Source organism: Stegostoma tigrinum, chromosome 26 (genome assembly GCF_030684315.1).
Source record: "Stegostoma tigrinum isolate sSteTig4 chromosome 26, sSteTig4.hap1, whole genome shotgun sequence".
NCBI lineage: Eukaryota > Metazoa > Chordata > Chondrichthyes > Orectolobiformes > Stegostomatidae > Stegostoma > Stegostoma tigrinum.
In genome coordinates, this window is record NC_081379.1 from 5,802,623 (window position 1) to 5,830,017 (window position 27,395).

Genomic DNA, 27,395 nt, shown 5'->3' on the forward strand with positions numbered 1-27,395 from the left:
TATTCGAGATTAAATTATTTTTGTGATGTGTTTACCCTCATGCCTGGGAGGGTCATTCCCACAATGCTGTGCTTCGCTCACCCCCACGACAACAACTCTAGCTAACGTAGCCCTGACAAAATGGTGGTGTTCCGTCGCTGTGCTCTGCTCAATTCGTAGAGAATCGGTGAGTTGAGCAAAAAAAATACAATTAAATGCATTTGGAGTGTTATTTCTTTTTGTATCCCTATCTTCTCAATTGCACAGTGAACATCGGGACGCTGCCTTCACTCCCCAGTTCTTTTGCAGTATTCTGTAAGGACAGATTTTCTCATTCCTCACAATATGACAGTCTTGTGCTGTCAAGCAAATTTTTTTTTGTGAGCGATTTGGTTATAGTTTTTCTCGTTTTGATCAGTATTTAAAACGCAAACGTCAGTGTTTACCTATTCCAGAGCGAGTTCTTTGTTGGTGAAGTTGTTATTTTAATAATCTGCAATCTTCGTTTTGCTACTGCGTGGCCTTTTAAAATACGATTTTAGTTTGTTTCTATCCAAATGCTGGCGATAGGTTTCAGATTGAATGCATCGATTTTCTTTGACTTTCCTCTATAGGTCTTCTCTTAAAGTTGTCAAAACCAGCTGCTGAGAGGTAGAATCGTGGAATGGTTGCCACAGAGAAGGAGGCTATCTGGCTTGTTGAGTCTGTCCTGGCACGGTGCACAGGCTAGTTCACTTTTCCGTTCTTTCCAGCGTATCCCTAAAAGGTTTTTTAAAAAACGCTTAAATACATTTGCAGTGACTTCATGAAAGCCATAATTGGATCTGCTTCCACTATCCTCTTAACCATTAAATTTCAGATCCTAATCACACTGCGTAAAATAAAAGTTTTCTTAAGTCAAGTTTTGGTTCTTTTGCCATTCACCTTAATTTAACAAACTCTGGTTCTTATCTCACTTCCAAGGAGGGCTGTTTCTCCTGAAGTGAATCGTCTTCACCCCTTTTAACATAGTTATTAAATTTCCCTTTGTCAGGAAAATAACACTTCTTCCAATCTATCCTCACAGCTGTGTGTAGAGAAATTCTTGTGTATTTCTAAAGACTTTGTGCGGCTGCTTAAAATATAGTGCCCAGAATTTGACACCTACTCCAACTGAAGCTGAACCGGAACTTTACACAGGTTTGGGGGTCACTGGACTCAAAACATTAACTCTGCTTTCTCATGACAGATGCTGCCAGACCTGCAGAGTTTCTTGAACAATTTCTGTTTTTGTTTCCGATCTTCAGCATCTGCATTTCTTTATTGTATTTACTCATAACTTTGTTGCATTTGCACTCTGTGCTTTATTTTTAAGGCTCCCGATCCTGTTTTCCTTTTCATAACTACTTTCTCAATCTGCCCTTTCTATGTTTCAATGATTTATGCACCTATGACCCCTGAGCTCTTTTGTCTATGCAGTTTCTTTAAAATAAGAACAGCAAAAGACAGGGTACGTAAACTATTTCTTCTGGCTGGGGATTCTAGAACTAGGCGGCATAGTCTAAGAATTACAGCCAGACCATTCAGGAGAGGTATTAGGAAGCATTTCTATACACAAATTGTAGTAGATGTTTGAAACTCACCTACACTAATCACATGGTAGATCAGTTGCTGATTTAAAACCTGAGGGAGATAAATTTTTGTTAACATAGAACATAGAACATAGAACATTACAGCACAGTACAGGGCCTTCAGCCCTCGATGTTGTGCTGACCTGCCATTACCAATCTGAAGCCCATCTTACCTACACTATTCCATGTATGTCCATATGCTTGTCCATTGACGACTTAAATGTACTTAAAGTTGGCGAATCTACTACCGTTGCAGGCAAGGCATTCCATACCCTTACTACTCTCTAAGTAAAGAAACTAACTCCGACATCTGTCCTATATCTTTCAACCCTCAATTTAAAGCTATGCCCCCTTGTGCTCGCCGTCACCATCCTAGGAAAAAGGCTGTCCCTATCCACCCTGTCTAACCCTCTGATTATCTTATATGTCTCAATTAAGTCACCTCTCAACCTTGTTCTCTCTAATGAAAACATCCTCAAGTCCCTCAGCCTTTCCTTGTAAGACCTTCCCTCACATCCTAGTAAATCTCCTCTGCACCCTTTCCAAAGCTTACACATCCTTCTTATAATGTGGTGACCAGAACTGTATGCAATACTCCAAGTGCGGCCACACCAGAGTTTTGTACAGCTTCACCATAACCTCTTGGTTCTGGAACACGATCCCTCTATTAATAAAAGCTAAAACACTGTATTTCTTCTTAACAGCCCTGTCAACCTGGGTGGCAAATTTCAAGGATCTGCGTACATGGACACAGAGAGATCTCTGCTCATCTACACTACCAAGAATCTTACCATTAGCCCGTACTTTACATTCCGGTTGCTCCTACTAAAGTGCATCACCTCACACTTGTCCGCATTAAAATCCATTTGCCACCTCTCAGCCCAGCTCTGCAGCTTATCTATGTCTCTCTGTAACCTACAACACGCTTCGTCACTATCCACAACTCCACCGACCTTAGTGTTGTCTTCAGATTTACTAACCCATCCTTCTACGCCCTCATCCAGGTCGTTTATAAAAATGATGAATAGTAGTGGACCCAACACCGACCCTTGCGGTACACCACTAGTAACTGGTCTCCAGGATGAACATTTCCCATCAACCACCACCCTCTGTCTTCTTTCAGCAAGCCAATTTCTGATCCAAACTGCCATATCTCGCACAATCCCATTCCTCCGCATTTTGTACAATAGCCTACCTTGGGGAACCTTATCGAAAGCCTTGCTGAAATCCATATACACCACATCAACCGGTTTACTCTCATCTACCTGTTTGGTCACCTTCTCAAAGAACTCGATAAGGTTTGTGAGGCACGACCTACCCTTCACAAAACTGTGCTGACTATCCCTAATCAAATTATTCTTTTCTAGATGATTATAAATCCTATCTCTGATAACCTTTTCCAGCACTTTACCAACAACTGAAGTAAGGCTCACTGGTCTTAAGCAGAAGTATTAAGAGATATAGGCCAAAGGCAAGTATATAGAGTTAGGTCTCAGATCAGCCATGCTGTCATGCAATCAAAGGGACAGGAGTAGGCCATTTGACCGCTGAGCCTGCTCCATCATTCACTTTGGTAATGGTTGATCATTGAGCTCAATATCCTAATCCTCCTTTAGCCATAATAGCTTCAATCACTTTCTGTGAATGACTTCAACAGGCTTACCAGTCTCTGGGTGAAGGCATTTCTTCTAATCTCAGTCCTCAAATGTTTAGCCCTTATCCTTAAGCTGTGACCCCTGCTTCGGACTCCCTCGTCATCAGGGACATCCTTCCCGCATCTCACCCATCTAGTCCTGTTTGAAATTTGTAGATCCTTATTAAATTGGGGGAACAGCTTCAAGGGACTGAATGGCCTAATCCCAATCCTGTGTTCCCAGCACTTTACCAACAACTGAGGTAAGGCTCACTGGTCTTAAGCAGAAGTATTATGAGATGTTTTATGTTCTCTCTCTCTTCATTCTTGCTATCATTTCACACTTCTCAGCATTAAATCTCATCCACTACACATTTGACCATACCCTACTGAAGCCTATCTCTATCTTTAAAGTTCACAATACTTCCAGATTTTGACATCTTGAATTTTTAAAATAATCCCCTTTTTAAATCCATTATTTTATGTCAATAAAGACAGTGGTTATTGTTGTCACTCCCGAGGACCGCTCCAATGTATACATAGAACATAGAACATAGAACATTACAGCACACTACAGGCCCTTCAGCCCTCGATGTTGTGCCGACCTGTCATACCAATCTCAAGCCCATCTAACCTACGCTATTCCATGTACGTCCGTATGCTTGTCCAATGATGACTGAAATGTACTTAAAGTTGGTGAATCTACTACTGTTGCAGGCAAAGCGTTCCATTCCCTTACTACTCTCTGAGTAAAGAAACTACCTCTGACATCTGTCCTATATCTTTCACCCCTCAATTTAAAGCTATGCCCCCTCGTGCTCGCCATCACCATCCTAGGAAAAAGGCTCTCCTATCCACCCCATCTAACCCTCTGATTATTTTATATGTCTCAATTAAGTCACCTCTCAACCTTCTTCTCTCTAACGAGAACAACCTCAAGTCCCTCAGCCTTTCCTCGTAAGACTTTCCCTCCATACCAGGCAACATCCTAGTAAATCTCCTCTGCACCCTTTCCAAAGCTTCCACATCCTTCTTATAATGCGGTGACCAGAACTGTACGCAATACTCCAAGTGCGGCTGCACCAGAGTTTTGTACAGCTTCACCATAACCCTTGTCCTTTTTCTTGCCATTCAGCCAATTTTATATCAGCTGTTACTATTCTTTCATTTCATAGGTAAAGAATTACGAAGCTTTTCTACAGTGGCCCTGTGGTGCAGCTAAATAATTTTTTCTTCGCTTAATCTTCGTATGCTATCTCCATATATCTTAGATTTTTGGGTTTGAAGGGAAATAATGAGGAGTGTAGATAGAGTTAATGGTAGTTGCCTTTTCCTTAGGATAGGGTTTTAAAGATTAAGGGGTATATTTTTAAGATGAGAGGAGAAAGATAAAAAAAAAGACATTGTGTGATCAGAGTTTTTACGCAGGGTTTGTGCACGGAATGAACTTCATGAGAAAGTTGTGGGTGTGGATACGATTACTACATTTAAAATACATTTGGATGGATATATGAATAGGAAAGATTTGAAGGAATATGGGCCAGGAGCAGGCAGGTGGGACTAGTTTAGTTTGGAATTATGTTTGGAATGGACTGGTTGGACCAAAGGATCTTTTTCTGCACTGTATGACTCTAAGACAGAAATTGATTAGACCCAATGACAGACCCTCCAGAGCTAAGGTGCAAAATTAAAAATATTCTCAAACTTTTGTTTGAAGGAATTTCTAATTTTCACTGCTGAATGACCAAATGTTATTATGAAGTGGTGACCCTGTGCTCCTAGTTTCCAATCAGGGAAATGTTCTTGCATTGTCAGCTCTGTCTACACGTTAGGAACCTTCTGTTCCAATGGAAACTTCATTTTTAAACACTAGGGCATGTATACATTCATTACTCATTTTCTTCTCATTGGATACTTGCATCCCAGAAATCAGTCCAGCAAGCCTGAAATGCACTGTCTCCAAGCTAAGTATATCCTTCCTTGGGGTGAGGAAACCCAAGTGTGCTGTGACCAAGGTTTTGTATAATTCCAATAATATTTATTCACTCTTATTCTCCAGCCCATAGTTTATGTCAACTTTATTTTTAAACAATTTATTCTGTTACCAAAGAAGATAATTTCAATTCCCTAACTAATACCTGGTCTGCTAAATACTTGTCTGCTGATTAATCCCCTTGCATATCTCTGTATCCTTTTTGTCAACATCATTAACAAATTTGGATCCTTTACACCCCATCTAAATGGATTGTGTATGGTTGACTACTATCTGCTATATGCAGCATGTTAACCAGAAGATGACTTGTTTGTGTCCATTCTATTTTTTTGTTCATTAACATTACCGCAGTGTACACTAATTCATTATGTCCCTGATCCCATGAGTCCCAAAATTTAATTCAACCTGAAAATGTGGCAGTGACCCACTGACATGAATGCAACTGATTGGCTTGCTAGGCCATTTCAGCAGACAGTTAAGAGTCAACAGTTGTGGGTCTGTAGTCTCATGTAGAGTCATATAATCATACAGAATGGAAACTGGCCCTCTGGCCCAACCAGTCCATGCTGACTATGTTCCCAAACTAAATTAGTACCACCTGCCTGTGCTTGGCCCAAATTCCTCCAAACCTTTCCAAGCATATACTTATTCAAATGTCTTTTACATGTTGTAACTACCTGCATCCACCACTTCCTCTGGCAGCTCATTCCACACACAAATCACTTTGTGCTTAAGGGAAAAAAAAAGCCACCCCTTGCGTTCTTTTTGAACCTTTCCCCATCACCTTAAAAATATACCTCCTAATTTTAGGCCAGATTGGGAAAAGATGACAGATTTCCTTCCCTAAGTTTGTGAACCAGATGAGCTTTTGTAATATAGTAGTTTTATGGCCACTATTACCGAAACTAGATTTTTATTCCACATTTGTTTAACTGACTGATTTTAAATTTCCTAGCTACAGTGTTAAGATTTAAACTGGACTCCGGAGCTTTCATCCAGACCCCTTGAGTTACTGGTTCAATAACAAAACCACTAAATAAACTTAATAAGATGTTTATTGAAAATCTAAATCTGCTACATCCAAAGTTCATTTGTTGCCTATCTGGCTTGTTACGTTAGTACATAGGATACTTAGAAAATATAGCAACTGTCATTATCACCTTAATAGATTCTCACATTTTCACTACTGCTCATTTTAGGCTGAGGGACCTATAGTTTTCCTGTCCTTAAATTCCATCCATTCTGTGACTTCCTCCCACCAGACGAATGATGTCAATGATTTTGTTCGTAGGTTACTGTGCCAGATAATCCTTGGACTTCATAGAATACTGTGCAATCTTTTAAGGCCACCTGAGAAAGTGAAAGGGAACTTTGATTCATAGTATAAATTAAGGATAGCACCATTGACACTGCACAGTTCCTTCAGTGCTGGAACAAAGGATAACCCTCGATTTGTGCATTGAAGTCCTGAAACTTGATTAATGAACCTGATGCCAAACAACAATGGGCTGGTCTTGAACATCTGTAGTGGAGACTTGCATGTTCCTGTGTATTTCTTCATTGTAGAAATTAAAACCAATTTGAGTAGAACTGTTGAAAATTGCTGTCTAATGGCTTTAAAGATGTGCAGAGTCTAATGCCATAGGCCAATAGAAAAGTAAAAAATCATAACTTGAAATAGATGGACAACATCACCTTGGCACTTTGAGAAATTAAGAATTCATGTTGATGCATTAAGTACTGTATCAAATTTGGACTTGTTGGAACAGAATTATTTGGAAACATGATGCATGATTGAGGAGCACTGGAAGCTAGTTTTGTGTTAGCACGATAGTAATAATGGTATTGTTTGTATTTTAGAATTTGGAAAAACAATGGCAGGAGAAGGAACCAGTATTTCATCTGGAGAGCTTCACAAAGAAGTCAATGAGATATACACGCCAGAGGAAAATGAAGATTCCTGCATCTCAAATGAAACTCAGGTGAATGGCACTGAGCCTGAAGCTGATGTATACCGCTATATTAAAGGTGATCTTTTTACATCTGAGATTTACAAGATTGAAATACAGAACCTCCCAAAATATGTAAGTTTCAGCGATTTAAGAAAATTTCTCAGCAGGAATAGCTTGGTTCCTCACAAAATTAAACTCTTTGGAAAGCGGCCTTTTGCATTTGTGACTTTTAAAGAGGAACAAGAACGAGACCGAGCAATGGAGGTCCTTCAGGGGCAAGTTTGGAAAAATAGGAATTTGCATGTCCGATTAGCAAAACCAAAAGCTGATCCTATTGCTAAGAAACGAAAGCAGGAAGGCACCGAGAATGATAATCATGAACAAAAACGTACTGCTCCAGTGGATATTCTGGACAGACCTTTAAGTGAGCAAATTGCCGATGTGGTGACACCCCTATGGAACATTCCTTATGAAGAACAGCTGAAAAAAAAGGAGCAAAACATCTTACAAGTGTTGACATTGTTAACTACGTATGTATGCTAAATGTGGGATTTTGGATTTGCTAGGGAAGCAACTAAAAATACATGCCTTTATCAGAGCGTGCATGTCACATATTGGCATTCTTTTTTAATGCACTTACTTGACTGTCAGAACTCCAACATTATTTTAGACTCTCAAACTCTCTGTAGTTAGTAAGGATTTCAAATGCATTGAGGTTGCACAATTTCTCAGATTTTTCTGATCCATGTCCCCACAGTCAACAGATTGCGTTGGTACTCGTATAATAAAACAAAGTACTGTGGATGCTGGGGATCTCAAAAAACAGAAATTGGAGGAGATACTCAGCAGATCTGGTAGCATCAGTGGACAGGAAACAGATTTGACATTTCAAGTCCAGTTCTTGAGCAGTAGAAGCAGCTACGTAAAGGTGGTATATATGCTGATGATGTGGACTAGACAAGGAAGGTGGTGTTCATGCTCTGAAATTGTTAAACTTGATGTTCAATCTATTAAATAGTTAAATGGAAGATGAGGAATCGCTCAACTCAAGCTGGAGGATCTTCACTGGAGCACTCCAGCAGGCCTGAGTCCGAAATGTTGGCGTGGGAATATGTTAGGCAACTGGAAGTTCAGAGTCATTTTTATGAACAGAGCATAGGTGTTCCTTAAAGTGTTCGCCCATTCTGTATTTAATCTTTTGAATATAAAGGAGAACATAAACACCTCCTTTCCTGTCTATTATCTGCCCCCACAACCCCAGCTGTTGTCTTGAAATGGTTTGCTTTTGGTGCTCAACTAGCTGCTGTTCTTCCCTGGCTAATTATCAGCGATTCCTTTGTCTGCCTATCCTTTTGTTTCTGTCTGGGCTCCATCTCCGCCTGTTTGCTCACTCCTTTTCTCCCAAAGCCATGTCATGAGCATAAATGTCACTATTGCCTAGCAGCTTCTAGTTCTGAAGAAGGACCACTACTGAAAATGTCAGCTCTGTTTTCTGTCCACAGATGCTGCCAGAGTTTCTCCAGCAATTTCTGTTTCTGTTTACATGCCTACTTAGCTGGCTAGGATATTTAAGTATGGACTAAGTTCCTTTTAATTCTGTGTATTATTTTGACTGTTGATGGGCAATATTGGAGATGTGGGAAGTAAGGGAGGAAATTAGGACATACCTTACAGAAATATTTGCATCATCCATAATTGTGAGTGAAGTGCCTGACGACTGGAGGGTTTCTAATATTGTACCTTTGTTTAAGAAAGGTTGTGAGCAGAAACTGGGGAGCTATTGACCTGAGAGTCTAACTTCGGTTGTAGGTAAATTGTTGGAGGTGATTATAAGAGATAGGGTTATGGATATTTAGAGAGGCAGAAATTGATTAGGGATAGTCAGCATGGTTTTGTGCGGGGAAAATCATGTCTCTTAATTTTTATTGAGGTTTTTTAAGGAAGTTACCAAAAAGATTGATAATGGCAGAGCAGTAGATGTTGTTTATTTGGATTTTAGTAAAGCCTTTGACAAGGTTCTGCATGGCAGACGAATTACTAAAAGTTAAATTGCATGGGATTCAGGCTGAGCTGCCAGTTGGATACATAATTGGTTTAACAGCATGAGACAGAGAGTAATGGTGGAGGGTTACTTTTAGGACTGGAGGCCTGTAACTGGAGGTGTTCCAGACTGATTGGTTCTGGGTCCTCTTTTGTCATTTATGTAAATTATTTAGATGAGAATATAGAATTCAATGTTAGCAAGTTTGTAGATGACACCAATATTGGTGGCATAGTAGACAGTGAAGAAAGTTTTCTAAGATTACAAAGAGTCCTTGAACAAATGGGCTAATGGGCTGAAAAATGGCAGATGAACTTCGATCTGAATAAGTGCGAAGTATTGCATTTTTGTATTACAAACAAGGGTAGGGCTTATACAATTAATGGTAGGGCCTCAGGGCGGTGTTGTAGAACAGAGGGACCGAGGGATGCAGGTACAAAATTCTTTGAAGTTTACATCACGTATAGACAGGGTGGTTAAAAAGGCATTTGGCACACTTGCTTGCATTGCTCAGTCCTTTGAGTATCAGAGTTGGGAAGTCATGTTGGGGTTGGACAGGACATTGATGAGGCCTCGTCTGGAATACTGTGTCCAGTTCTGGTCACCCAGTTATAGGAAGGTATATTAACAATCTGGAGAGGGTTCAAAACTGATTTACCAGGATGTTGCTGGGTAAGGAATGTTTGATTTATAAGGAAAGGCTGGATAGGCTGGGTCATTTTTCCCTGGAGCTTAAGATGCTGAGACAACTTGATGGAAGCTTATAAAATAATGAGAGGTATACATAGAGTAAATGGTAGTTTTCTTTTCCCTAGAATGAGGGATTTCAAGATTAGGGGACACACTTTTAAGATGAGAGGAGGGAGATTTAGAAAAGACATGAGAGGCAAATTTTTTACACAAAGGATGGTTTGCATGTGGAGTGAATCTCCAGAGGAAGTGGTGGATGCGGGCACATTTGCAACGTTTGAAAGACATTTGGATAAGTACATGAATAGGAAAGGTCTGAAGAGATACGGGCCCGGAGTGGGCAGGTGGGACTAGTTTAGTTGGGGATTATGTTCGGCATGGACGAGTTGGATAGAAGTGTCTTTTTCTGTGTTGAATGAATTTGTCTCTGAGTGAAGGTGGCTTTGCCTTGCATTAAAATATCCAACTGGTGATTTTGAAGTGCTGTCATTGAGTATCCTTTCAGGATGTACACACAGACACACACATCCACGTCTTGGGATGTACTGATTAAAATTTAATTTGACAGTTCAATTCTATGGAAACTGGCTGGTAGGCTGGCAAAATGCTGTTGGAAGACATTGGGAGGGAATCCTGATAACTTTCCATCCCCATAGCATTTTATCAGCAGTGGGCATGTTAGTTGTTATTATTTGGACTTAAAGTCCCAGTTAGTGGCTTCCTTGCTACACTGGCATTTGGGCCGGTTCCTGGAGGAGGGCAGTGGGCTGCTGTCTGGTCCACAGAGGCCCTGCCTCACTCAAGGATACTTGGCTGTGGGCAGTGACCCTGGTGGCACTCTCTTAATTCCCCCACTGGTATAACTTTGATGTGGCCAACTCTCACCTTCTATTGTGGTGATGGTAATTTCTTTCTGCTTGTGAAGAAATATGTGCCATGACGGTGTCTGCACTGGAAATGTAAATGCTTTAATTTGATTTAGGGAACAATGCTTGTTGTGACTGAATTGAGATTTTGCAAAGGCATTCCTCAGTTAAGTACCAACCATGCTGTGCCGCAGCTATGAGAAGTTGAGCCTTTGATAGAACTCTTTAAGCATTTCAGTGAATATTGGATCAAAGCACCAAGAAATAGTGTCTGGAGAGATTGTATTGCTGTGTAATGTTGTTCTCTGACCACTGTGAAGTCTAATATGCTTACTGACTTGGAAATGTAGGATCCTAAGCAAATTTGAGGATGGGGCTGAGGGAGGAAAATCAGATTTAAATACGAAATGCATTTGTATTCAGCTTTATCCCAAAATAGAGATTTACATAACGTCTTGGTGCAAGTTTGAAGTAAACTGATTATGATTAAATAACCAATCTTAACCAAGATTTTGCATAACAGAATTCAAATCAGTCTTTGGCTTTTTACAATATGGTTTAGTGAAATCTAATTGTTCTTCCCATTATGTTTTGTTTTTATAAAATTAGAGAAATAGGTACCCATAATCGAGCCTTTGTGCCATGGGTGTTTCAACAGAAAAAGATGTTTGGTGGAGTCTGTTGTCCGTTGGATGGAGTGAAGCCGTCACCACTGCAGGTATATTAACATCCAGCTCATCACATAATGATGCAAATTAACCTCTGTGCACCTAGGTTTTGAGTGAACAGTTGTGATTAAGGTGGGGGAGGAGGAGATCTCAAGTTCAGATCTGTGAATGTATTTGCCCAAAGCTGACCCTCAAATGCTTGGAGCCACAAAATCTATAAACTCTTCTGGATGTAAACAGACCTCATCTGTAAACTTAGTGAGACATAAATAACTTGGGAAGCTGTAAAACCTCAGATCTGTAGTTGAGTCAAATGGCATCTTTGTGATGGAAATAAATAGCTTCAGAGTCTGTGAAGAAAAATAAATATTGAAAGCTCTGTATTCAAAATGGAAAAGGACAGCACAATCATTTAGCTAATGACGTGTTTCTGGTCTAGCAAACTTTGCAGTTAGTGAGTAGACGTATTGGCCATATACATGAGAACTTACTCTTGTCACCATCTTTGAATTTTCACTTAACTTTGCAGAATCCTAACTGGCAAATTACCTGAATCCATCACCTGTCATGGAATGTGGCACTACGCTGCTACAGGTTTGGTATTTGTACTGATTGTGGCTTCAATTCTGCCAGTTGATTTCCAGTGTTGTGATTTTCTGTTTCAGACTGAATACCGTAACAAGTGCGAATTTCTAATTGGCATTGGAGCAAATGGAGAAGATAAAACTATAGGATGTCGTTTGGGTAAATACAAGGGAGGATCGTGTGCAGTTGTAGAGCCATTTGACACTGTTCATATTCCAGCCAAAGCAAAGGAGGTTGTGCAGGCATTTCAGAACTACATAAGGTTATTAAAGCCACTCACTATTTCAGTGGATTACCATGTTATTTTTCTCTGTATAGTTGGACTATTACAGTACTACTACTTCCTCCTTTTCTGCAATTGCTTTCATTTACCTGCCATAGAAAAGACACTGCCTCTTCATGTGAAAAACAGTGCAGTCTCTGATCTTACCTCCCCTTCAATATCCTTAGTGTTGATTTGAGGTAGGTTTTTTGTTTTGTACAAGTTCGGTGCTTTGGTTTGTTTGTATTGATTGATGGTATACATGTGCAAATGAAAGACCAATGTGGGAATCAGACTTGTGCTGTTTGCCTGTGTCTACTTACCTGAAATACCAAATGTATTTTTGATATAGTACTCTTTGGAATTCTATATTATAATTGGGACTTTCTTTTTAAAAGCTAAAGACACATGGACCCAGAGAGATTGCTTCCGAAAAGCTTTCAGTAACTGTTGATGAGGCATAGTTGTCTTAGCTAGGGCTATCAACAAAAAAACTAGGTGACTCCAGGTGATTTTTTTTTGGCAATTGTATGACATACAAGCAAAACATAGATAGCAGTATTCTGCTCAAGTAGAGTCATCATTCAGATCAGTTTTAACCAGCTTGCCACCGTGGTTGCTTAGTGTCCGGGCAGTAGCAGCCAGTCAGATTGTGCTGAAATAATTCACATTCAGGCTGCTGATGAAGCTATGGAAAGACATGCTTATTTTCCCAAGCCCTGCTTCATTTAAATGTTTGGCATATTTCTAATGTATTTTTTTTTATTTGCAGGTTATCTCCTTATTCTGTGTATAGCCCGGAAACATATGAAGGTCACTGGAAGCAGTTGACTGTACGCATCACTAGAGCCAAGCATATCATGGCTATAATTTACTTCAATCCTCAGGTACTGCTGTCAGTAATTAAGTTTTTAAAGTCCGTTCATATAATAATTTTATGCATCAGTATTAATTAAGATAAATGAGATGTAGATTGCACAAAATTTGGAATTTTTCTGAATAACCTTGGAAAGATGGCTAGACTGTTTGAATACTTGCTGGTGTTGGTTATCTTTTTTTTATTAATTGTATTTCTATGTCTTCTACCTGCTTTTTAGTGGTACGAAAATGCCTTCAGCCTGAAGTTTTGCTTCAGTGATACTTGAACTTGTGAATGTTGCCCTGGCCCGCTGATCTGTTCATAACTTCACACGCATTTCAAAGCAGTTCCACAAAACTTACTGCTCTGGGGCTGTTGTTCATTAGCAGTTCTAAAGCATAAAATGCTGTAACAATGAATAGAGAATTGTTGGAGCCTGCCCTTTCAATGACTGTTCATGACTTGAGTTCCATGAAACTTGTGGTTTCAGGAAACAAGTATATTGGCATTGATTGTCAAGATAGATTCAACCAATCATTTTTCTCCTGTATTGTATCATTTAACTTTGTAACGCCCAGTGGATTTTATATAATATTTAGGAATCTGATGTAAAACATTAACACAACACTTTTGACAGCAGTCATTATGTGTGCACATTTGAAAGTTGCAACATCATCTGAATTCTTATTTTAATGCACAGTGAAGCACATTTTCAAACACTGCTCTTGAAAGTGAATTTCTTTTTGATTCTCCCACCTTGCCCCAGGATTTCTGTATTCTTAATTATGACCTAATCTGGGCTCTACAGCTCTGAGCTGACTGAGTAAGAGAGTGAAAAGTGTTGCTTGCATTTCTTCAACATTTGGACAGTGCCCTTAATGAAATTTAGAGATCTTGTCACTGGGTTATGTGTTTTCTGTATAATTCTGGATGTGAGTTTGCTCGCTGAGCTGGAAGGTTAGTTTTCAGACGTTTCGTCACCATTCTAGGTAACATCATCAGTGAGCCTCGGACGAAGCGCTGGTGTTATGTTCCACTTTCTATTTATCTGGTTAGGTTTCCTTGGGTTGGTGATGTCATTTCCTGCATTGGTGATTCACCAATGCAGGAAATGACATCACCAACCCAAGGAAACCTAACCAGATAAATAGAAAGCAGGACATAACACCAGCGCTTCGTCCGAGGCTCACTGATGATGTTACCTAGAATGGTGACGAAACGTCTGAAAACTAACCTTCCAGCTCAGCGAGCAAACTCACATCCAGAACCTCAACCTGAGCTACAAATCTTCTCAAAACTCGCTTCTGTACAATTATATGCATTGCACTTAATATTGGAGCTTGAATTATGTTGCCTCTTATAACTGCACAATTTTTTTGTTCCTCTAATGTTTGATGAATGTGGCTTTTCAATCTATTTACAGAAGCTAACTAAAACAAAACTAGAAGAACTGCAAGGTGAATTAGCCAAATATTTCACAGAAGGTGATGGGAAGGATTGTGGAGTAACTTCACTTTACTTCGCTGAAGAAGGTCAAAGGTAAGGAATTATCCAGATATGTAAAGTTGTGCTTACCACCAAATTCAATAGATGTCAGAATTTCTAGTTATTTGCTTCTCAATCCGCCCAGACTGCTGATTCATTCTTTTATACAATCAAATTACAAAAGAACAGGTGCAAATAAAAGCAGGAGTGGAGTTTAAAGATAAATGTTAAGAGGCCAAAAGCAAGAAAAAGTGATAAAAGCAGAGAAGGGGAAAATGTACTAGTTAGGAAGGGGGTGACAAGGCTGTCAACCAATGAAAAAGTGAGTCAGCCCAGTATCATCAAATTATACGATAAATTAGCACAGAAGATGATGATTCAGCCTCTTTAGTCTGTGCTGGCTTTTTAGAAGAGCAATACGTTTTGCTCTCACCTCCCCTGCTGTTGGCCTTCTTTCGAAAACCAAATTATTCAACTTTGTTCAGTAGAGAAATATTTTAATTACAGTTATATCTCATTCTCTCAGATACTGAAAATCAATTTCACCTTGAAAAATGCTTGAGGAGAAATCCTGAATTTAAGTCAATGTCCTGCTGCATGGAGACAGGCCCTTCAGCCTAAACTGGTCCGTGCCGACAAAAATGTTCATCCACAATAAGCCTGCTTCCCTGCACTTGACCGTATCCTTCTAAACCTTTCCTATCCTTATATTTGTCCAAATGCCTTTTAAATGTTAATATAACCCCCTCAACCACTTCTGCTGGCAGCTTATTCCATATGCGTGCCACCCTCTGTGTATAAAAAGCTGCCCCTTAGATTCCTCATTTATTCTTTCCCCTCTTAGCTTAAACTGATGCCCTCTGGTCCTTGATTCCCCAAACCTGGGAAAAAGACTGAGTGCATTCACTGTAACCATGCCCCTCATGATCTTAAACACTTCCATAAGAAACACCCCTCTGTCTCCTACGCACTAAAGAAAAAAAAAGTCATAGCTTGTCCCAACCTGCCCCTCAACTCAGTCCCTTGAGCCCTGGCAACATCCTTGTAAATTTCTTCTGCGCTCTTTTTAGTTTAATAAAATCCTAGAGCAAGGTGACCAAAACTGAACACAATACTCCAAGTGTGGCCTCATCAACACCCTGTACAATTGCAGTGTAACTTCCCAACTTCTGTACTCAGTGAAGACCAGTGTGCCAAAAGTCTCCTTCACTGCCCTGTCGACCCATGACTCCACTTTCAGAGAACCGTGCCACGAACTCCAAGGTCCCTCTGTTCCACTACACTCCTTAAGTCCCTACCATTCACCATGAAGCCCCTACCTTGATTTGCTTTTCCAAAATGCAACAGTTCACATTTATCTACATTAAGCTCCATTTGCTATTTCTTGGCAATCCTGCTGCAATTTCTGATGACCTTACTCACTGTCCATTGATACCGCCTATTTTAGTATCATCTGCGAGCTTGCTAATCATTCCTTGCATATTCTCATCCAAATCTTTGATATAGGTAATGAATAGCAATGGGCCCAGCACCGACCACGGAGATACATCGCTAGTCACAGGCCTCCAGTTCAGCAAGCATCCTCCCACTATTACTCTCTGCTTCCTCCCATCAAGTCAGTTGCATATCCAAATTTGCCAACTCTCCCTGGAATCCAGGCGATCTCACCTTCCAGAGCAGCCTACCATGTGGAACTTTATCAAAGGGCTGACTGAAATCTACTGTCCTGCTGCTATCAACCTTCCTGATCACTTCTTCAAAGAGCTGTTAATAAATTTCTGAGGCATGATCTCCCACACACAAAGCCATGCTGACTAGTCCTAATTAAACCCTTTCTTTCTAAATGTACGTATCGCTTATACCTCAGAATCTTCTCATGTAACTTGCCTACCTCGGATGTTAAGCTTACTGGTCCATAATTCTCGGGGTTTTCTTTGCAGCCCTTCTTGAATAAGGGCACAACGTATGCTCCCCTCCAGACTTTTGGGATGTCACCGTGGCAAACGACGATGGAAAAATATCCCCAGGGCCCCTGCAATTTCTTCTCTAGCCTCTTGCAGGGTTCTTGGATATATCTGATTTATTCACCTTCGTACGTTATAATACTTCCAACACCAACTCTGCTGTGATATAGACTGTCCCCAGGTTACAGCCACTAATTTTCCAAGTCTTCATGTCTTTTTCCACAGTAAACCATAGGAGAAATATTGAAGACCTCACCCGTCTCCTGTGGTTCCACGCATGCACTTTGGTCCTCGAGGGTCCTATTCTCTCTTGAGTTATTCTTTTTCCTTTAATATACTTAAAGAATCTCTTTGGATTCCACCTAATCTACTCGGCCAAAGCTATCTCATGCCCCCTTTTCGCCCTCCTGATTTTCTTCTTCAGTAAACTCCTGTATCCCAAGGATTCCCTTGATCCCAGTTGTCTGCTCCTGAGCCACGCCTCCTTTTTTTCTGGTCAGAGTCTCAATATTTCTTGTCTTCCAGGGTTCCCTACTCCTGCCAGCCTTGCCCTTCTCTCTCACAGGAACGTACAGACCTTGAACTCTAGCTGTCACACTTTTAATGACCTCCCACAAGCCAGAGGTTTCTTTGCCTGCAAACAACTTACTCCAGTCAACCCTTGCAAGCTCTTGTCTAATACCATCAAAATTTGCCTTGCCCCAATTTAAAACTTGAACCCGTGGACCAGTTTTGTCCTCCTCCATAACTATTTTAAAATTAATTGAACTATGGTCACTGGTCCCAAAATGCTCCCACACTGTCACCTCAGTCACCTGTCCTGCCCCATTTCCCAAGAGTAGGTTGGGTTTTGCCCCTCCTGAGTAGGATTCTCTATAAACTGCTTGAGGAAACTTTCCGGAACACATTTAACAAATTCCACCCCATCTAACCCTTTTCACTATGGGGGTCCCAGTCCATGTTAGGAAAACTAAATCCCCCAATATGACAACCCTATTTCTCCTGCAAGTCTCCACAATCTCCCTGCATATTTGTTCCTGTAGTTCCCGTTGACTATTTTGGGGGCCTGTCTTACAACCCCAATAATGTTACCGTACCCTTCTTATTTTAAGCTCCAACCATAAAGCCTCACTGGATGATCCCTCAATTATTTCATCTCTGACTACTGCTGTGATACTCCCCTTAATCAAAAATGCAACTCCCCCCTCCCCTCTTTCATCCACCTCTGTCCCATCTAAAGCACCTGTGTCCAAGGAGCTTGACCTGTATGTACTTCTCCCCAGTCACATGGTCTAGGGAAGTCTTCCAAGTTAGGAGATTTTCTGTGTAAGGATTATTAGTGTGACCTTCACCAAATCTATCTTACCTACTTTTTAAAAAAATCATCCAACTGAATGTAATGATTATATGTATCTTTGACATCTTTAAATATATCTTATCTAAATCTCCAGAAATTAATATTTTATTGCATAAAATCTTGCCTTGAAATTATACAAGTTGATACAATTCTACTTTTTTAATCTCTCTTCGACTGCCCACCACCTCAAACTATCCATATTTTTCATGATTCAAGGGTATAAATCAAGATGTGGCACTTCGAATTACAACAGACCAGAATTGCACATTTTTAGAATTCTTTAATGGGATATTGGTGTCACAAGGGAGTATATGTTGCACATTCCTACCTAGATGCCCTTGAACTGAGTGATTTGCTCATGTTTTTGTGGATCTGTAGACACTTACATGCCAGACTGGGGAAGGATGGCATTTTTTCCTTCCATAAAAGGACATTAATGAACCAGATGGGTTTTTCATTGGTGGTTTCACAGCTGCCATGACAGAGTCTAGGTTTCAACTCAAGGTTCTATTTATTCATTTAATTTAAATGCCATCAACTTCCATGATGGGATTTGAACGTATTCCCGCAGAATGGTAGTCAGGCCATTATGATACTGCCACCTATCATCACCCTGACTACATTCTGACTATAGTATTCTGTCTTTGTTTGTTTCTTGTCAAAGTTGCCAAATTAAACTTTACTGGAGCGCAGTCACATGACAGGCTTAGATACATAGTTAGGTGTATTTATAAGATACACTTGGGTGTACACTGAGGGAGTATCGCATTTTCTGAGGTGATGTACTTCAGATGAGACATTTGAGGGATTGGTGTCCTTATCAGACATTCAGTAATTTGCTGTTTGTAGGACCTGGCTACAAATTGCTCACATGATTACATTTATAAAACGCTTTGGACAACTTGAGATGTGTGGAAGTGCAAATTCTTATGTCGCGAATAGCTTTTTGTCAAAATCTTAACTTGAAATAACTTTTTTAAACTTGCAGCCAAAGTTATAGAAGAAAAATATCAATTTTGAGTCTAAGGATTTTGTTTTGAACGGTTCCAGAAAATCTCCCAATTTGGAAGACTTGCCTTTGAACCATGTGACTGGAGAGAAGTACATATATGAAGAACTCCTTGGACTTAAATTCAGGATTTCTCCACATGCATTCTTCCAGGTGAAATTGATTTTCAGTATCTGAGAGTGTTGTTGTATTTGTACAAATGATGTCAATTGAGAATGTTGCATTGAGGTTTTTTGGTGGGTGGGTCTGTCATTCCCAGTTTGGGTACAGCGCAGCCACATGGATAGTTATAATCTGCTCAAACCAACTTTGTAAACCCTGGCTGAGGAAGTAAATCATGCAGTGCAACAGTATGACATCTTCTCTCATAGCAACCATCCTAGTGACCTAGTAAGATTAATAATTGTGATTGAATTAAGGACTACTTGGTATTTTGCGGCTTTTGTTGTGATCCGGAAACTGGTTGATCTCTTTGACAGCGGGTGTGGATGCCTTGATTTGGTTATGACGTGAGTGGTCGGGGCAAAATGGGATGTTCTGTATTGGGACTTTTTGTAATCTAGTCAATCAGATATTATTACATGGATGTAAACATTGCTGCATCTAGGTGAACACCCAGGCTGCCGAGGTCCTTTATTCAGCAGTTGGAGACTGGGCCAGTCTGAACCATGATAGTGTAGTATTGGATGTTTGCTGTGGCACTGGCACTATTGGACTTTCCCTTGCGAAGGTAAGTGAAAAGTTTTGTATTGAGAAACCTTGTGGATGATCTATTGGCATAAAACTTATTTCAGCCTGAAAGAGTCATTTAAAGGATACAGGTTGGTGTGTGGAGTTTAAGTTTGCATCCAGTTTGTACTGATGGCTGTCCTGTATAGATTTGAAACCAGTGCATTAAGGCCGTTTTATTACAACTTGGCCTTGGAGGTGTGACCTGCAGATTCTGGAACCTTGTATAATGAGAGATGTTGTAAGTTTAATTAAAATGAGAACAAGCTTAAGAAAGGTTTAAGAAACAGAAATCAAATAAAACCCAAGAGGAGTACGAGGAAGGAGTGAAGAACTTAAAAAAGAAATTAGATAAGTTAGAAGGGGTCATGAAATGTCCTTGGCATGTAGGATTAAGGAGAATACCAATTCATCGTATACGTTTATTAGCTGGGATAGGGGTAGGTCCACTTGGGGACAGCAGAGGGAATTTATGGAGCCAGAGGAAGTGGGTGAGGTCCTTAAAAAGTACTTTGTATCAGTATTCACCAATGAAAAAGACATGGATGGTGGTAAGCGTACAGAGGGATTTGTTTATACTCTGGACCATGTTGATGTTAAGGACGAGGAGGTGTCTTGAAAATGATTAAGGTAGACAAGTCCCCAGGGCCTAATGGGATCTGTCCCAGGATAGTGAAGAGGGCAAGAGAGAAGTTTGTTGGGGCTTTGACCAAGAATTTTATGTTCTCTTTAGCCACAGATGAGGTCCCAGATGACTGGAGAATAACCACTGTTGTTCCTTTGTTCAAATAGGCTACAGGGACAATCCAGGAAATTATAGGCTGGTGAGCCTTACATTGCTGGTAGGCAAATTGTTGGATAATATTCTTAGAGACAGGATTTACTTGCATTTGGAGAAGAATGGACTTATTAGAGATAGTCAGCATGACTTTGCGCAAGGGAGGTCTTATCTCTCAAACTTGATTGAGGTTTTTAAAGATGGTAAGACCGTGGTTGATGTCCCCATGGGCTTTACTAAAGCATTTGACAAGGGCCGTTATGATGGCTTGGTCCGGAAGACCAAGTTGAATGGAATCCATGGTAGTTTGCAAGTTGGATACAAAATCGGCTTGGCCAAAGAAGAACAAGTAGTTGTGGAGGGGTATTTTTCTGACTGGAGGACCATGACCAGTGGTGTTTCGCACGAATCAGTTCCGGGACCTCTATATAGAAGTAAATTTACAAATGACTGGAAAATTGGTGAAGTTGTGGATAGTGAGGAAGGTTGTCAAAGGATGCAGCAGGATATAAATCAGCTGGAAATTTAGCAGAGAAATAGCAGATAGAGTTTAAACTCAAGAAGCACTGATATGCAGAGGGTTGTTGGGGTTCAAGTCCATAGCTCCCTGAAAGTGGCAGCACAAGTAGATAAGATGCTAAAGAAGGTATATGGCATGCTTGCCTTCGTTGGTCGGGCCATTGAGTATAAAAGTTGGCAAGTCAGGTTGCAACTCAATGAGACTTCAGTCATTTGAAATACTGTGTACAGTTCTGTTTGTCACATTATAGGAAAGATATGTGGAGGCTTTGGAGAGGATGCAGAAGAGGTTTACCAGGATGCTGTCTGGATTTGAGTAATACACTCAAGGAGAGGTTGAATAAACTTGAATTGTTTTCACCCGAATGTTGAGGCTGAGGGGTGATTTTAGAAGTATGTAAAATTATGAGAGGTATGGATAGAGTGGATAATTGGAGTACCTTTTCCAGGGTGGATATGTCAAATATTAGCGGGATTAGGTTTAAGGTGACGGGTGAACTGTTTAAAGGAGGTATGTGAGGTTTATTATAGATGGTAGTAAGTGCCTGGAATGCACTGTGAGGGGAGGTGATAGAAGCACAACATTAACAAAGTTCAAGAAGCATTTAGACAGACACATGAACAGGCCAAGAATAGAATGATATGGACCGTGTGCAGGCACATAGGATTAATTTAGAATAGCATCATGTTTGCCACCGACATGCTGGGCTGAAGGGCCTGTTTTTGTGCTGAACTGTTCTGTGTTCAATGTATGTTCCATGCACATAACCATGTGTACAAATTGCATGTGCCCGATTAATCCATGGCTTAAACAATCAATTCAGACCTTTTGCAAAACGGGATGAAAAATAACCTACACAAAGACATAAGAGAAGCTGCCTATGATGCTTGGTTTTCAAAATCCTCTGGAACATAGCGTTACAAAAAGACTTATTCATTTCACAGACTTGAGATGCTGGGGAACTATTAGTTTGAGTAGGAGACTGAGATAAATCTCAATTTCAGATGAAGTGAAATTTCAGGTGTAATACAGTTGAGATTTAAAAAAGCATAAATCCAAGCTTATATTAAATCCAATGCCCATATTGCGATATGTTGAAAACAAGTTTGCAAATTTTCAGACTCTGTTATTTTCTCTGATTTATAATGGGAGTTTGAGATGGCAAGATGAAGGAGCTGGCTATGAATATGATGAGTTTACATGAGGGAGAAATTCAGGGAGGATAGAGAACAGCATGCTCAAAATTGAACCTGAATCGAGTAGGGCCTTGAAGTCACTGATGATGGGAGTATCTGTGCAGAGGCTCAAAAATTAGCAGCTAAACATTGCAGCTGTATTCTAGGCTATAGTCTGTTCTGTCATCATATCACTGAAGATCAACTGATAATTATCATTTTATTGAAAGAGTGGAGAAATACAAGGGATATTGGGACTAGATATTTTGATAATTTGGGATTAACAACTTTTCTTAATCTTGTTGCTCAGAGAGTGAAGAAAGTTATTGGAATTGAAATGTGCCAGGAAGCTACTGAAGATGCTAAAGTGAATGCGGAGTTAAATGGTTAGTACATTCTTGATGAATTTGCATGTTCGTCTTGGCTGTAGTAAGTTCAATTTTCTCCTGTTTCAGAATGGTTTTCCCAAGACAACATTACACTTTTTTGTGGTTTCTTCATAGAGCAGTGTGGATCATCATCTGGCCCAGCCCCTGGTGCTGTCAAAACCAGATCTTGATTGTATCTGCATGTGGATGATATGGGAATTTTGTTTGTTCCCCTCCATCTACCCCTAGTCTGTGTGTTATTTTTTTTTTATAGCTTCTCACAGATAAACAGGCTGAATCTGCAAGTTTCCACGAGAATATTCGGTTTCAATTGTTGCTGAAGGCTTGTATTATGCTGAATACTAACGTCCTGTGCTTGATGAGAATCTCCCTGGAGTTTCATGTTTGTCGAGGAGCCATTTGATACTATCCTCGGCCATCTGAGTTGAAATGATTACATTTTTAAAATGTTCTTTATTTTTGTATTTTTGTTTCTTTTTAATCAATGTGTCAACATTGTGCAATTTAGACAAATTCTATGTTCCTATTCAAGTCTGGCAGAAAACATTTATCTAAATAACAAAAAAAATAGAAATTGTTGGTTAGCAGGCATCTGCTGGGAGAGAACAGAGTTAATATTTTGAGTCCGGTGACTCCTCTTCGGAACAAAACTAAATAACTATGTTCACATTTCTGTTTAATTTCAGTTCAATTTTTCTTTTCCTTCAGGTCTGTCCAATGTGGAGTTCTTGTGTGGGAAAGCTGAAGATCTCTTTCCTACCGTAATCAACTCTTTAACATCACAGAACCTAGTTGCTGTAGTGGACCCACCTCGGGCAGGACTGCGTAAGAACTATTTTGATTCTGAGCATATATTATTGAATGTTGCCAATGTGAGATTACAGCCATCTTTCTTTTATATGTCCAACTGAATTTAAAAAAAAATTAACTGGGCTTTTTTCTTGACATTTAACATATTTTGATTTGCAGATTCCAGAGTTGTATTAGCAATAAGAAGAGCAGAGCATCTGAAAAGTCTAATTTATGTTGCTTGTAATGCTCGAGCAGCTATGAACAATTTTGTGGAGTAAGTTATGTCCTTATTTTGGCAGTATAAATATAAAAATAAATTGAGGAAATGTACAATATTTTGTTCACTCTGGTATGTCAGAAGGCACAGTAGAGTGGTTAGAGCAGCACAACCCACTTTTACCTGTAGTCATGTGCAATGCATTTCTAATAATGATGTGAGACAAAGCAACATCATGCTGCAATGCATTTAACTTGCTTATCATGAAGAGTGTAACTTGATCAGTGTCTCACCACTTGGTGTGAAGTTCCATCGTTCGATGGAGTTGAAGCTTACAAACAGTTTGAACAGCATGGCAGTCTTGTATAGATGTGAAACCGGTGCATAAGGTGACTTTTTTGAAATTTGGCTCTGAAGTGTCACCAGCACACTGGGGACATGCAACTTGTACATACTGCTGTCACCCCATAGCTCAAACATTAGATTCAGACATCTTTCAAAACTCGATGAAAATGACCTACATATAAACGTTAAAAGTTAGAAGTAAGAGTAGGCCATTCAATCCCTCAACCTTACTCTGTCATTCAATAAGATCATGGTTGATCTTCATATCTGTATTTCCACTTATCTCTGATAACCTTTCTTCCCCTTTATTTAACAAGAATCTATTTATCTCTGCCTTAAAAATATTCATGGCCTCTACTTGCACCACTTTTTCAGGAAGAGTTCCAAAAACTCAGGACCCTATATGAGCAAAATATTTGCTTTATCTTTCTCTTAGTTGGATGCTCACTGAGCTTCAAACAGTGACCACTACTTTTAGGTTCATCTATAAAAGGAAGCATCTTCTCAATGTCTACACTGTTAGGACCCCTCAGTATATAATCAGGCCGCCTCTCGCTGTGCTGGACTCCAGTAAAAACAAGACTATGTTGTCCAACCTTTCCTAATAAGACAACCTTCCCACTCCAGGTATTAGCCTGGTAAAGTTCCTCCAAACAGCCTCTGATACATTTACATCCTTCCTTAAATAAGCATTGCACCCTCTACTCCAGATCAAAGTTCCCACCAAGCTGTGCAGCTACATACATGTGCTGCTCCAGTGTTAGGCACAGCAATTGATGTTGGCACCCTGATTGTGACAAACTGGAAGTCACTGCCATGCTTGGACCCATGAGACCTGGGCGGCCAGAAGGAAAATCAGAGGGAATGCTGCTCTAGCTGCTGTTTCACCAATGCCCTGCACATGTGAGGCATAATCTCCTGACTTTTGTATTCAACCTCCCTTGTGACAAATGATGATACTCTATTTATCCCTAATTGCTTGTTGAACATGTCTCTGTATAACTCATTTGCTTTCCTATTTTCCTGCCAAAATACACAATTTCACATTTTTGCATGTTTTACTTCATTTGCTGCAACATCTCCCACTCATTTAGCCTATCTTTTTTGTAGTCTCCTTATGTCCTTTTCTCAACTTAGATTTTTTGCTATCTTTGTGTCATCAACACGTTTGATCCCTTCATCTAAGTCATTTGTAAAAATATGTAAACAGTCAGGGTCACCAGACTGATCCCTGTGATGCATCATTTGTTACATCTTGCCAAACTGAGAGATCCCCTTATACACACTCTGTGCACCTTGTTAGCCAGTCTACTGTCCATGTCAATTTGCCATCTCTAATGGCGTAAGATTTTACTTGCTGCAAAACTTTTGGTTTGGCACTTTATCGCATGGCTTCTGGAAATCTGAGTACAGTTTGTTCCCTTTATGCACAGCATATGTTATCCCCTCAAAGAACTCCAGTAGATTGGTCAGATATAATTTTTCTTTTCACAAAGCCAGGTTGATACTACCTGATTATGTTGAACTGGCCAAAATGTACTGCTTAACTTTAATAGTAATTCAATTATTTATATCTCCCTTGATTTTTAACTGTGCCTTTCTAACAAGCTCTGATATTTTTTTCTTCCTTCATACCATTTGGTTACTATTGGAGATCTGTGTATCACTCCAAATAAATCTCTACCTTAACCTTGGGGTTAGCTAATATACAGCAAGTGAAGTTTACAATGATAGGAAATAAACGCTGCAAAGTAATAGAATTAGAGCATTGGGTTGAATGAATACTATTTGGATTTGAAATGCTAGCCTCCAGTAAAATTACTACTAGAATGTAGATGGTGAAAATTCTTTTCAGCAGAACACTAGATGTTCTAAACAGTACATAACTTTCATCTACTGCCTGTTATTGCTGTAGATTTATTGTGGCAGCAATGTATGAACGAGACATTTATTTAAACTGGTTAATTGGCACTTGTGCTTTGAATAATGATTGCCACATTTTTGAGAAACCAAGTAAAATTCTTTCATTGGAAATTATTTGCTAATTTTGTTTGTTATCTTTTTTCCAATTACTGATGTTTGATGAGATACAGCTAAAATCTGATTCATGTGTTCAGTTTAAAAGTAACCAAAATTTTCGACATAAAAATTCTTTACCTTCTCTGGGATGGGTTGGAGTCTTCACCTGCACACACATGAATCATCAATTGATGGACAGCATTGTGATATGAATAGTTAATGAAGCAAATTGTGAACATAAAATTGTCATTTTCCTTCCCCTCCCCCACCGCCGCACCCACCCACAACCCATGTTTTGCTACAGCCTTTGTCGTGCCCCATCTCATCGAGTGAAGGGATCTCCATTTCGTCCTGTTAAAGCTATGGCTGTCGATCTCTTCCCACATACAATGTACTGTGAACTGTTAATATTGTTTGAGAGAGTGGAATAAGCTCAGTTTCTCCAATGAACATGAGGCTTCAAGAAGACACCTGAGACTAAACTTATTACAAATGACCAGATATTACTGAAAACAGATATTGGGATTAACCAGAAGTGCTATGTTGAGTTAGTTCAGCATGCAGCTGTTACTTGTTTATGATGGTGGAACACAATTTTTCTTTTATGCATAATGTTTGTCATTTAAGCATTTTAAACAAGTCAGCACTGTAATGACAGTTATGAGCAAAATTAAGATTTTGATTTGAATAGTTCTTGTATACATTGCCATTATGTGTGAATTTCTTGAACTCATTAAAATGTGGTCAGTGCTTTTTTGCTAATTTTTTCAGTATTAGAAGTTTCCTTTGTTGTCGTGTCCAAGTATGGACAGGGGACTAAAGGATTGAGGAACAACTGTTGGCAAGACCACCAGAACTTCCTTGCTTGTCGACAATACAGTGGGATTTTCACATCTATGAGATAACACACGCTTCAATATCTCATCCAAAAAAACTGGACAGTCACACTCTGTCCTCCATTGAAGTGTCAACTGAATTTATGCACTGAAGGCTTTGGAATTACTTCTAAATTTGGGAGTTGCCTTTTAAATGTTTTCCTTCAGGCGCAAAGTACAGCTGATGCCATGGTTCCACAACCCTCTGCTGTTTGGATGTTGCCATGGAATTGGGAAAAATCAGATAAGTTAGTTTAACATCTTATTCCAACAACTCCAACTCCAACAAAACAGGAATTGCTGGAGAAACTCAGTAGGTCCAGCAGTATCTGTAGAGTGAAAAAGCAAAGTCATGTTTGAAGTCAAAATCCAAAATGTTGACTCTGCTTTCTCTCCATAGATTGACCTGGTGAGTTTCTCCAACAATTTGTTGTTTTTTGTGCCAGCTACTGCAGTTCTTGGTTTTATTTTAACTACATCTACGATGGTACAATACGTCAGTATAGCATGGGAGAATGCACCAACGGTGCATGCACGCACAGCATTTGTTGGCTGGCCGTTCTATTTTCCATTAAGATGAAGAACTGCAGATGCACAAAAAGC

General features: G+C 39.7%; 1 protein-coding gene across 2 annotated transcripts; it reads left to right on the top strand.

Moving 5' to 3' along the window:
- The first annotated feature begins 70 nt into the window (after positions 1-70).
- trmt2a (tRNA methyltransferase 2 homolog A) lies at positions 71-26,667 on the top strand. Of its 2 annotated transcripts, XM_048556024.2 has the most exons (13): positions 71-166; positions 594-704; positions 7,076-7,697; positions 11,374-11,482; positions 12,098-12,279; positions 13,052-13,166; positions 14,562-14,677; positions 18,995-19,106; positions 19,561-19,683; positions 22,466-22,541; positions 23,253-23,369; positions 23,514-23,610; positions 26,222-26,667. In XM_048556024.2, the coding sequence occupies exons 2-13, from the start codon at positions 644-646 to the stop codon at positions 26,346-26,348; spliced, it is 1,857 nt and encodes a 618-aa protein (XP_048411981.2). In that variant the 5' UTR covers positions 71-166; positions 594-643; the 3' UTR covers positions 26,349-26,667. The 2 variants fall into 2 exon arrangements, with proteins under 2 accessions (XP_048411981.2, XP_048411982.2); XM_048556025.2 differs by lacking the exon at positions 594-704 and having other exon boundaries at positions 75-166.
- The last annotated feature ends 728 nt before the right edge of the window (positions 26,668-27,395 follow it).

Bases quoted from the DNA above. Each gene is read 5' to 3' on its own strand.
- trmt2a (XM_048556024.2), top strand. From the start codon at position 644: ATGGTTGCCACAGAGAAGGAGGCTATCTGGCTTGTTGAGTCTGTCCTG. The intron at 23,370-23,513 runs GTAAGAACTATT...TTTGATTTGCAG, and splicing joins CCCACCTCGGGCAGGACTGC to ATTCCAGAGTTGTATTAGCA. The intron at 23,611-26,221 runs GTAAGTTATGTC...GTTTTGCTACAG, and splicing joins GCTATGAACAATTTTGTGGA to CCTTTGTCGTGCCCCATCTC.